The sequence below is a fragment of the Taudactylus pleione genome, unplaced genomic scaffold, assembly GCF_031769625.1.
Source record: "Taudactylus pleione unplaced genomic scaffold, aTauple2 ptg000270l, whole genome shotgun sequence".
In the NCBI taxonomy this organism is placed as follows: Eukaryota; Metazoa; Chordata; class Amphibia; order Anura; family Myobatrachidae; genus Taudactylus; species Taudactylus pleione.
In genome coordinates, this window is record NW_028284672.1 from 545,662 (window position 1) to 558,716 (window position 13,055).

General features: G+C 44.5%; 1 protein-coding gene across 1 annotated transcript in view; it reads left to right on the forward strand.

Moving 5' to 3' along the window:
- The window catches only part of SIK3 (SIK family kinase 3), a 155,251-nt gene that overhangs the window by 134,054 nt on the left and 8,142 nt on the right, over positions 1 to 13,055 (forward strand). Inside the window, exons 16-21 of the mRNA XM_088481353.1 lie at positions 1,258 to 1,411; positions 1,735 to 1,860; positions 2,470 to 2,570; positions 4,267 to 4,376; positions 4,460 to 4,790; positions 6,242 to 7,020. Of these exons, the coding sequence (XP_088337479.1) occupies positions 1,258 to 1,411; positions 1,735 to 1,860; positions 2,470 to 2,570; positions 4,267 to 4,376; positions 4,460 to 4,790; positions 6,242 to 7,020 (1,601 nt within the window). The remainder of the gene's footprint in view (positions 1 to 1,257; positions 1,412 to 1,734; positions 1,861 to 2,469; positions 2,571 to 4,266; positions 4,377 to 4,459; positions 4,791 to 6,241; positions 7,021 to 13,055) is intronic.

Here is a 13,055-nt window from a genome sequence, read left to right on the forward strand (position 1 = left end):
ATGGTCCAGTGTTCCCCAGCCTTGCTGCAAGAGAAAATAGGATTTTTAGTGAACTACCGCTGAATCCTTATCTCTTAAGCAGGCTGGGGAACACTGTGTTCCCTCCCTCACGCTCAGTCGTGTAAGGTTTTTTTGGTTCTTGACCAGTGTTTTTCCCTACTGGTTTGTTTGGTGGTTCTACAGTTTCACGGGGTTCCTGCTACTCCTCTCCGGACTATTTTAAGGAAGTACTGGAATTGTGGGATTGCAGGGGAGAGAATTTTAGGATTTAAAGCTACATTGTCATTAAGTGCCAGCTCCAGCCCCACCCTACAATCCCATGGTCCAGTGTTCCCCAGCCTAATTAAGAGCAAAGGTTTCAACGGTAAGTTGACTAAAAATCCTATTGTAGATTACATTGCTCTTGTTTACTCTAGGGCAGTGGTTCTCAAACTCAGCCCTCAGGACCCCACACAGGTCATGTTTTTCAGGTCGCCCAGGAGGTGCACAGCTGTAATCATTAATCACTGACACATTTTAAAAGATCCGTAGGTGGAGCTAATTATTTCACTTGTGATTCTGTGAGGAGACCTGGAAAACATGCACTGTTTGGGGTCCTCAAAACCGAGTTTGAGAACCTATGCTCTAGGGTAAGGTGTTAAGGTGGGTACACACCTGAAAGATATATCTGTAGATCGAGTGATCTGCAGATATATCTTTAGATGATGGTCACTAATACACATTGAACGGCCATCATCTATACGGCAGCCGCGGGTCCCGCTGGCAGGGAGACTGGTCAGGGGCGGGACCCCAACCCTCCCGCTGCTCCCGCTGTGTGTGTACGGGCAGTCTGCAGACCGCCCCTACACACTTGCTAATGGACAGATATGTCTGCAGACATGTCTGTCCATCGGAGAGATATAGCCAATGCTATATATCCGCGAACGCCGCGGTTCACAGGGATATCATCTGTACACACTGGCCGACGGCCAGCAGATATATTGACCGATCAATTTATCGGCCAGTGTGTACCCGGCATGACTCTTCAGCATGACTCTTTGGTTTTCTCTTCATTACATCCCCCTAAAGCTGGCAATGATATTATCTTATGCCTGGCTCTTGTAATATTAAGTCAGTGTTTGCTGGAGTATTATTGTTTTAATACGTTGCTATATTTTGAACACAGTAATGGCCAACCTTTCCATATTTAAAAACTCTAATACATTTAGGTCGAGGACATTTTTATTTTCAGCTAACAATCTATATTTTATCCTTCAGTTCCATGTACAAAGACTCAAACACTCTCCACCTTCCCGCTGAGCGGTTCTCCCCCGTGCGCAGGTTCTCCGATGGCGCTGCCACGATCCAGGCTTTCAAAGTTCACCTGGAAAAGACGGGACACCAGAATAGCAGCATCAAGCAGCTGCAGCAGGTAAGTGGCCATCAGGCACATGAGGCTCAATGTGAGTCCCTGGCACCAATCCGCAGTACTAGCCTGCTTCTAGCCAGTGTACAATCAGTATTGAAGGTTTGGATGTACACTTTTTTTCTTATTTGACCTATGTATGGAAATGCATGTGATGTTCATGAGTACACTTCAGGTCGGTGTCTGGATAATTAACATTACATGTGCTGTCAGATGTAATACCGCATCAGCCTTCAGCCAGCATATATAATGCCGATTAGGAGCTCTATAGCAAACGGTATGTAGGTGATTTGGTGTATTGGTATATGGTGACATTATTCCCGCCATAGGAGTGTGAGCAGCTGCAGAAGATGTATGGCATACATATGGATGAGAGGACCCTGGAGCACACGCAGCAGCAACACGTAATGTACCAGCAGGAATATCAGCAGCACATCCTGCAGCACCAAATCCAGGTACATCACATACTGCTCACCTTGTTACAGGACAAAAAGCCATATACATCTTAGTGCAACTGGAAAATAGTTTATTATGGGGCTGATTGTGAGTCGGACACTGTGGCAACCACGTTAGCGTGTTTTGCCGTAATGCTAGTATCAGCCCTTCCCCTGGTGTACAGCCGTTGCATCTGAATGCGGAAGGGCTGGGACACCTACTTTGAGCGGCTGCAGTCCCAACCATCGTGACTTGCACCAACACCATGCTGGGTGCAGAATCTGTGTCATAGTATGGCCTACAGTGTACACAGTTAGGACTCCGCTACCAAAACCACCCGCGACACGCCCATAAGATATCTTCTCGCTTCTGCCTGGTCACTGCTCAGGAATGGCCAACACATTCCATAGTCCATGCAGAACAATCGATCCTGCGATTCTTGTGCGCAGTCAGCGTAGGGGACACGTGCCATGCGGCTTTTTAGGGATTTACACACCTCTAGTGCCATCTTGCGTGAAGTCAGCCTTGCGTTCGACTCAGTCAGCCTCTGTGTCGGGTATAAAGGCTTGTGGTGGTGTGTTGTGCGGTTAAATAACTAACATTGCGGTTCCTTTTCTGTTCCTTTTCAGGACTGTATCCATCCTACACAGCCATCACCACCTCTTCAATCATCGACCATGCTACCAGCCTGTGAGAATCAGCCCGCCATGCTTACTCACCAGCTTCAGAGGTATTGGTCAAGTGGGGCTTCTTCACACATGCCGAAACTAGAATGGGCGGCGTTGCAGTGAAATTAGTGTCGGCAGCATTTTTGTTAATTAACGCACAAAGTGTTTTGAGACTAACTGTCCTGTATGGGTGTGACAGGTGTTTTAAAGGTATGCATTCGGCATCCCAGCGGTCTGGATGCCAACGCTCGTATTATCGCGTCGAAATCCGGACGCCGGTCAGAAGCCCGGCGCCAGCATCCTGACCGCCGGGATACCGAATGTAAGTATCTAGGTGTTAGAGGGGGATAGGTTTAGGGTCAGGGTTAGGCACTAGAGGGAGAGGGTTAGGCATTAACTGGGGAGGGGAGGTTAGGGTTAGGCACTAGGGGGGGGGAGTGTTAGGGTTAAGCACCAAAGGGGGGGAAGGAAGAGGGTTAGCATACTGACCAACAAGTGTCAGTATGTTAACCCTTTCTGGATGCCGGCGTCAGGATTCTAACAGCCGGGATACCGAGCGCCAGCATCTCATACCGATTCTGTTTGAAAAGTTCCACTTTTTTCCAGTCAGTAAAATAGTATTCTGGTGCTGTAGAATCTCCTGTAGTGTCACCCATAATATTGAATGGAAATTGCTGACTCCCTGTCTAAAAGTTTCAACAGCTGTAGTTCTCCCATGTTTTGCATGGTACGAACCTGTATTTCAAACTCTACTTGTAAGGTGCGCTTATAGCATAAGTGTAATAATATAAATTGTACCATATGAGACGGGTACACCTTCTAGCATTACGTGCCTTAAGCATGATTGCTCATTTCCTTTTAATGTTTCACTACATTTAGGTGCATCTGATGCATTTCAACGTACATTTATTTCAGTGGAAGTGCAGTGTGACATGGATTCGGGTTTGGCTTGAACAATATACCTAAATAAGCATAGTAAACGCCATAGCCAGACCATTACACAGCCGGTATTTTAAAACACCTATGTGGGACAAACCCAGGACATGTACCTGGGACATAGGTAATTGGTAATAATTCTATGTATTCCAGATTCGATCTGTCCATTTGAAATTTGGGTCTTCACTTTTGTATCATTAAACAACTGATAAACTCAGCTGAAAACTAAAGTTTGTGTTTTCATCCAGTGGTAGCTGAAAGCCCAGTTACGTTTCCGCGTTTTATTAATTTGTAGAGAATGTGGATTGTGGTGAAGATGGCAGTCAGGGCTACGTTTATCATCTGCATTATTGCTGTTATCATTGGTCGTTATTTATGATACGAGCATAGAATGTTTAGTATTATCACTACGCATATGTGAGGAATCCACAGGAAGTTTGCACCTACTGCTGGCCAGTTTGCACCTACTGCTGGCCAGTTTGCACCTACTGCTGGCCAGTTTGCACCTACTGCTGGCCAGTTTGCACCTACTGCTGGCCAGTTTGCACCTACTGCTTGCCAGTTTGCACCTACTGCTTGCCAGTTTGCACCTACTGCTTGCCAGTTTGCACCTACTGCTTGCCAGTTTGCACCTACTGCTTGCCAGTTTGCACCTACTGCTTGCCAGTTTAAGACCTTCTGATTTTTTTATTACATTTAAGTTTTCATTATTGTTGCTCTTTTTCATTAGTTTATGTCCCAAGATTTAAAATTGATAGAGTTTTGCGTTTGTAAATGCAGTAAATTACTTAAATATTAACCACCTGTTTTGTCCTGTTGCAGATTGCGGATTCAGCCTTCCAGCCCCCCTCCAATTCCAGCCAGCAACCACCTCTTCAGGCAGCCAAACAGTAGCCCACCACCCTCCTCCAGTGCCATGCTCCAGACTCATGGTATGGTCCCCTGACACAACCAGCACCTACCTGATTTATTTATTGCAGTGTTATATTACATTGTTGTTTTTTTTCTTCCGCAGGGGCCCCTACTTCCACTCAGTATCAGGGGATGCCAGGTCACAGTGCTATTTACCAGCCTTCTAACAGTGGCTCCCCTCCTCCTAGCATCACACTGCCTCGCATGGGCATACCGCAGCAGCAGAACCAGAACCAGCAGCAGTCGGCCCAGCATGTCACCATCCAGGTGCAAGAGGCATCCGACATGTCAGGAGCTGCCCGGGGAGTCCCAATCAATCCTTGTGCCAATCACATACAGATGCAACAGCGGGCATCGCTCATGGCTTCGTTGGGCAGTTATAACCACCGGCCGCTGTCCAAGCAACTGAGTGCTGACAGTGCTGAGGTGCACAGGTACCAGATTGGGCAGACGAGGGTGTTGGCTTAGAACAGGGGAGAAAGTAGATGTCCATTGTACAGAACATGTAACGTTACTTACAATGCTTTATTTAATTAATTTCTTAATAGTTTTAAGTTTAAGGACACTTTCTCAGTATAGCTTTGCCATTCCCTATATCTTTTATAAGTAATTTGTACAGAAAGGCCCATTTCTCGTAATAAATACTCATTGCAATATGTAATAAGCTGAGCAGTTAGACTATAATGTTGAGCTTTTATATAAGGCAAGCAAGGTATTTCCAGGACCTTATGTAAACCTGCTAAGTTGACAGTGTTGAGTCTTCTTCAGAAGGGACTTTGTACTACTACTGTGAGAGACACATATTGTTGCTTCTGTAACATATTCCAATAAGTGCTTCCTTTAAGAGATTATTGAATACATTTCCATGATAAGTAAAGGTGATCTCTACTCCAAATATCTCATGCAGACCTGGAAATGCATCAAAGAACAGCTTTAGCGCCATAGTTTGTTTATATGGGGCTCTAAACTCCATAGCTCCTGCCATATTGAGCATGAAACGTAAAAAAAAGTAAATATGATAACAGGAATGGGAGTACAATGGAGGATAAGACCTAGACAGCAGACAGGACATAGGGGTAGTCAGCCCTGTCCGTGAGATGCTAAAGGGATGAGAAAATGGGGAGACAATGGGGCATATGTATCAAAGCTTGATGTGAGATAACATTTTGAAATATATATCACCAACCAATCATCTCCTAATTATCATTTCTTAAACCCAGCCTGCAAAATGTAAGTTAGAAGCTGATTGGTTGGTGATGTATATCTCACAATTTTATCTCACATCAAGCTTTGATACATATGCCCCAATGGGAGCAAAGAGGACAGATTTTAGTGGTTCTGGCCAGTAGCGGGTGAAGTGGAGGCTAAACAGTCAAAATTACAGGTGGGTGGTTGAAGTGGTGAGAGGATATTGGGAGGATGGGAAAGGTTGGAGATACAGGCGCCGGTGTAAGGAAGGATGGGGTAGTATGGCGAGACATGAAAAGCAGTCCGTGCATTGTGGGTAAAAGCATGTGGTAAAACTGATTAATACAATAATCAACATAGTGCAAAATGGGGCTGAATGTGGCAATAGTAATGCAAGACTAGACAGTGGTATGGATGGAGTAGCCAGATGAATTAGCAGGAGGGATGAACTGAGGAAGTAGAAGGGATGCAGTGTGTTCAATCCTTGAAACCAGATGGAGAGTGAGCCAAAGTCCAGTCCAGATCTATATGTACTTAGTTTCCACCAGAAGACAGTATAACTATTATCTGTAATTATAAGTAAATAGTTTTTACAAAACGCCTGTATTATATTGGGAGTAGTGGGTGAACTGGAATGTAGAGGTTATGGCTTACAGCGCTCCTGATGTCGTCATGTGACTCCTTTCATGTCTTTCAGCCTGAACCTGGGGCGCTTCTCTCCCTCTACAAACTATGACCAGTCCCACCTACACCCTCACGTGTTTTCTGATCAGACACGGCCTCCACCCACCGGGTACGCTACCCAAGGAAGTGCAGGATACAACCCGCCTGGTGCCACTGCTTATCCTCAAGCTTTGAAAGTACCACAAATAGAGCAGTACCCTCCGTTCTCTGCAACCCCCCAACAGAATTACCCCACATCCGTGCTCCAACAGGCCTTGCTCTCGCCGACACCTAGCACATATACCAGGCATCACCAGCAATTGCCGCACATGCTTCAGGGTCTGCTCTCCCCGCGGCACTCCCTGACTGGCCATGCGGATGCCCGCTTGCCCCCTGCTGACTTCATGCAGCTTATTAAACAGCACCAGCAACAGCAGCAGGAACTGAATGAACTGTTCAACCAGCACCTGAATCAAGGAGATGCGGGTAACCTTTCCTACCAGAGTCCCTCTGAGCCCTACCACCATCTCCTTCAGATTCGAGCACAAGAATGTATGCATCAAGCAGCACCTGGTCCCCCGCCACCCAGATACCACCCATCTATGCTGCAGTCAGAGAGCATGGAGGAGGACTGTTCTGGGGAAGGACACAGAATGGGTGAGGGAGAGACTATCAGAAGTTTGAGCAAACCCCAGCAGGAGACTGGACATGGGGACACAGAACCTCTTCTAGGGACGTTGAGGGAGCAAGATTTGGGTACGCAGCAGTATCAGCCGCAGCCCTCGTATAGCAGGACCAAGCCTACCAGCAGAGGTGAGTTTTAAAAGGCAAAGAGTAGCTGTAGTAGCTACATAACCATTCATCCCTATCTACGTGAAATGTCTACAATTTGAACATTGTAAGGCAGAAGTAATAAACACTCAGGACCTTAAGTAACACCCTGCGAGAGGGTGGTGTAATTCTGGTGAGTCTGCCCTTATTTTTTATAGCGGCAATAATTAAAAGTCCAAAACCAACCTAATTTTGTCTTTTAAATAATTGCTGCATCAAGAATACAGGCAGACTCGTCTGAACTGCACTTGTAACTGCATCTCGCAGGTTATTACATTGGCTCTTTAGTGGGAGATGTACTGAACGTGCGTACACACTAGATTCGCTCCATGAGCGATATCGTTTGAGCACACCCCTGCCGGGGATATACTAATGTTGTTAACGACATTGAGCGCACACACTGGACGATATCATGAACGATATCGTTCAATGCCGGGCAGCCTCCTCCATCCCCGAACATGCAACAACCTGAAAATATCGTCAGGTTGGCCTGCACGTTCAGGCGATGAACGACAATGACCAACGACCTGCGGGAGCACGCATCGTTGGCCGATATAGTGAACGATAACGATATTGTTATCGTTCAGTCGTTCAAAATATCGGTAAGTGTGTACGCACATTTAGCCTTGGCGAGAGATAAATTCCTAAGCAATCAGGTCTTAACTGTCAGTTTTCAAACACAGGGGCAGATGTACTAAGCTCTGGGAAGTGATAAATTGGAGAGTGATAAACTACACAAGCAAACACATCCTGTAAGATGACAGTTGGGAGCTGAGTGGCTGGTAGTTTATCATTCTCCAATTTATCACTTTTCAGAGCTTCATACATCTCCCCCACAGCCTGTAAAGTGACAGGAGGTTTTTACTTTATCACTCTCCACTTTATCTCTCCCCAAGGCTTAGTACATCTCCCGTTTACTGTAAAGCGCGGCAGAGAAAGCTGAAGACACAGGTCTCCATTTAGCAACGATGGTAAACACCAGCGCAATTTTCCGTTTAGTATCACTGTGATACAAACAAAAAAATGACTGGTATTTACCAATACTGACACCTCTTGTGAGGTCCCGCGAAGTCCTCTGCTGGGAGCCTAACGCTGCCAGAAACTGGGCTCCAGAGTTATGCGCAATGGATCGTGCCTGTGACCCAGCAGTGCCTGGAAGGCTTCGCTGAAGCCAGGAAGGCATCGGGCTTCCATTGCCGGCAATGTGGACCGCATGACTATTTACCATCCAAAAGATGGCGAGGGCGATGCTTGACAAACAGCGGTAATCTTAGCTTACCGCTGTTTGTTAAATCCAGAAAGGGTGGCATAACCCCTTTAGCGAGCGCTAAATGGGATTATGCTTATGTCTGTGAAGTATAGGCCTACAGGTCTGCTATCTTTGTATTGCATGAGGTTACAGCATTTCTCCTGCTTGCCTTATTATCTTAATGGCTTTTTATCAGTTTGTCTCTTGAACTCTCATGATGAAGCCTTATATCCATCAAAGTACTTTAACCCGTAGGCTTTGTAACTGCCAGTATTGTATTCCACGTCTCAACCTGCTGCCCCCTGACGCAGCAGAATATCTGCCCGCTGTCCGCATGGTTACACAGGGGATGACATTTGATAAAGTACGAAGATGTTTGAGTGGGTCAGGTGTTTTTATTATTTGTTTGCATTGTGGTTTAGCTGTGTATTGTATGTACTGTGGACAGTGCTGCTCGGGTTAATCAGTAGTGCTGGTGTCCTCTGTTACCTGAATGTGACACAAGTTGTGTATTTTTTTTTTCTGCAATGGAGTTTTCGTAATAAAAACATAGCTGTAAAGTGATGTAAGTCAGAGCCTCCACACAGCTCACAAAATGTTTTTCTATGCTCGCACCACTTAGCAAGAAATGCTGCGCCCTGTATTTAAACTGCATACACTCAGTGTGAGCGTTAGCCTACATTGTGCACTATATTCTTCCAGGCAGCTGAATGAATTCTGCCTGGTAGTCCACATAGTGAAGAATGCATTCTGGGCATAATATAGTGTAATATCAGTGTACAGGTGTGTCTGCCCTGCTACATGCACCGTCCATAGGAAATGCATGACATGAGAGTATAGACAAGTCTCCCAATTACTGTAGGGATATATATATATATATATATATATATATTGTGTGTGTGTACAATGTAAAAGTTTTAGGCACGTGTGGAAAAAATGCTGCAAAGTAAGAATGCTTTCAAAAATAGAAGTGTTAAAAGTTAATTTTTATCAATTAACACAATGCAAAGTGAATGGACAGAAGTGAAATCTAAATCAAATCATTATTTGATGTGACCACCCTTTGCCTTCAAAACAGCATCAATTCTTCTAGGTACACTTGCACACAGTGTTTGAAGGAACTCGGCAGGGAGGTTGTTCCAAACATCTTGGAGAACTAACCACGGATCTTCTGTGGGTGTAGGCTTGCTCAAATCCTTCTGTCTCTTAATGTAATCCCAGACAGACTCAATGATGTTGAGATCAGGGCTCGGTGGGAGCCATATTTTCACTTCCATGACTCCTTGTTCTTCTTTACTCTGAAGATAGTTCTTAATGACATTGGCTGTATGTTTGGGGTTGTTGTCCTGCTGCAGAATATATTTGGAAACAATCGGACAACTCCCTGATGGTATTGCATGATGGATAAGTACCTGCCTACAGCCATGACCAACAGTTTTGAGAATGATACAAGTATTGGTTTTCACAAGGTCTGCTGCTTCAGTTTTTGATGGAAATTTGCATATACTCCAAAATGTCATGAAGAGTGATCAGATGAATTGCAATTAATTGCAAATTCCCTCTTTGCCATGACAATGAACTTAATCTGAAAAACATTTCCACTGCATTTCAGCCCTGTCACAAAAGGATCAACTGACATCACGTCAGTGATTCTCTCGTTAACACAGGTGAGTGTTGACAAGGACAAGGCTGGAGATCACTCTGTCATGCTGATTGAGTTAGAATAACAGACTGGAAGCTTTAAAAGTAGGGTGGAGCTTGAAACCATTGTTCTTCCTCTGTTAACCATAACCATGGTTACCTGCAAGAAAACACATGCAGTCATCATTGCTTTGCACAAAAAGGGCTTCACAGGGAAGGATATTGCTACTAGTAAGATTGCACATAAATCAACCATGTATCGGATCATCCTGAACTTCAAGGAGAGCGGTTCAATAGTTGTGAAGAAGGCTTCAGGGGGCGCCCAAGAACATCCAGTAAGTGCCAGGACGTCTCCTAAAGTTGATTTAGCTGCGGGATCGGGGCACCACCAGTGCAGAGCTTGCTCAGGAATGGCAGCAGGCAGGTGTGAGTGCATCTTCACGCACAGTGAGGCGAAGACTTTTGGAGGATGGTCTGGTGTCAAGAAGGACAGCAAAGAAGCCACTTCTCTCCAGGAAAAAACATCAGGGACAAACTGATATTCTACAAAAAGTAGGCTGCTGAAGACTGGGGTAAAGTTATTTTCTCTGATGAATCCCCTTTCAGATTGTTTGGGGAATCTGGAAAAATGCTTGTCCGGAGAAGAAAAGGTGAGCACTACCATCAGTCCTGTGTCATGCCAACAGTAAAGCATACTGAGACCATTCATGTGTGGGGTTGCTTCTCATCCAATCACTAACGTTGTTGCCTAAGAACACAGTCTTGAATAAATAATGGTACCAAAACATCCTCCAAGAGCAACTTCTCCCAACCATCCAAGAACAGTTTGGTGACTAACAATGCCTTTTCCAGCATGATGGAGCACCTTGCCATAAGGGATAAGTGATAACGAAGTGGCACGGGGAACAAAACATTGAAATTTTGAGTCCATGGCCAGTAAACTCCCCAGACCTTAATCCCATTGAGAACTTGTGGTCAATCCTCAAGAGGCGGGTGGACAAACAAAAACCCACAAATTCTGACAAACTCCAAGCATTGATTGGGCAAGAATGGGCGGCCATCAGTCAGTATATGGCCCAGAAGTTGATTGACGTATGCCAGGGCGAATTGCAAAAAGGTCTTGAAAAGAATTGTCAACAATGCAAATATTGACACTGCATAAACTTAATGTAATTGTCAATAAAAGCCTATGACACTTATGAAATGCTTGTAATTTTACTTCAGTATACCATAGTAACATCTGACAAAGGGTCTAAAAACACTGAAGCAGCAAAGTTTGTGAAAACCAATACTTGTCATTCTCAAAATTTATGGCCATGGCTGTGTATTTCTCAGCATTGAGGACACCATTAATCTAGACCAAATCCCCAAGTCCATTTGCTGAAATGCAGCCTCAAACTTGCAAGGAACCTCAAAAAAGGCTTCACTGTTGCCTGCCATACACTCCTTATTATACCGCTCTCCAGCCCTTCATCGAACAAACTGCGTTCTGTTACAGCCAAATATATATATATATATATATATATATATATATACATATATATATATATATACACATATATATATATATATATATATATATATACATATCTTTATATTACCTTGCCTTGGTGCCCTCCCTGGGTGTCAGCCGACTCCCCAATAAAACAAAAAATTTAACTGAATGGCGGCACTCACATGACTCAATGGGCAAAATTTATTAAGCGGCGGTTTCTTTTCTATTCTAAACCCCGGGGGTTTGGTGGCGGTTTTGCAGCAGTTTCTAAATGACAGCCCTGTTCTATTCTATTCTAAAATGTGTTTTGATGGCAGTTTTGCAGCGGTTTTGGACTTAGTAAATCTGCAGATAGCAAAACTGCCGCCAAACCAGTCAAAACACATTTTAGAATAGAATAGAACAGGGCTGTGATTTAGAAACCACTGCAAAACCCCCACCAAACCGCCGGGGTTTAGAATAGAATAGAAACTGCCGTCAAACCACCGGTTAGTAAATTTTGCCCAAAGATACACAAGGTCTTTAGCTACTCCCAAGTTTCAGTCTCCTTTATTTTAGATTTTCCTCAGGGTCTCTGAAGAAAATCTCCAATAAAGGAGATTGAAATGTTGGAGTAACTGAAGACCTTGTGCGTCCATAGAGTCCTGTGAGTGCCGCCGTTCAGTTAAAATATTTTGTTAATATATATCTCTCTATATTTATGTGAGAGAGATTGGTAGAGATCTCCGTAGCTTATCTTATATTGTGTACCCAGCCTCGCGCATATGTTTAAAGGTCCAGACATAAGGAGAGTTAGATAGGAGGAAGGGCTGAAAGCCGATTGATCATTGATTAGAGGGAAGCGTTCTCTTACATTCTGATATTAATACATGCAGTACAGTCATCCTATAAGTAACTGAATGAGTCTGGAGGGGTAAGTGGACAATAAACACTGGCAAAATCTATTAGAAATTACAAACTAATTTGAGCAGGAACTGGGGTCATGAGTTTGGGTCTCGACCAGGAGTTCTCTGTGTGGAGTTATATGTTCTCTCTGTGTTTGTGTTGGCTTCACCCAGTTACTCCAGTTTCCTCCCACATGCCAAAAAAATAGGTATTAATTGGCATCTGCTAAATTACCAGTGTGTTTAGACCAGTGGTTGCCAACCTTTATTGAGATGTGAGCTACTGGAGAAAAATTAAACCTGAAGAGCTACTAAAATTGTAGAAAAAACAACAACAATACATTTAATTATTGCAGTGATATCGTTGTAATTTGTAAATAAAGTGTAAGCACAGGCACATTTCACTGTTAATTACCGACTCCAAGGAGGTATGTGGAGTAGAGAAGCAAAAGATATAGGCAGGGCTGCTGTGTGATTTTCCGGCAGGGCTGGGTGAGAGTCACTTGCTCCACCATGGCGTAGACGCCGTGGGTGGAACCACGGGGAAACACGTCAGGTGATTGCTGTAGAGGCTGCTGCAATCACCTGAAGTGCTTGCCTGTGGTTCCACCCATGGCGTCTACGCCATGGGGGAGCGAGCGTCACAGGTCACTTCCTCCTAGTTGCCTCTGCAGTACTGCTGCTAGGTGTGCTACCAAAATTAAGACGGTGAGCTACTGGTTGGAGACCACTGGTTTAGACTCTTAAG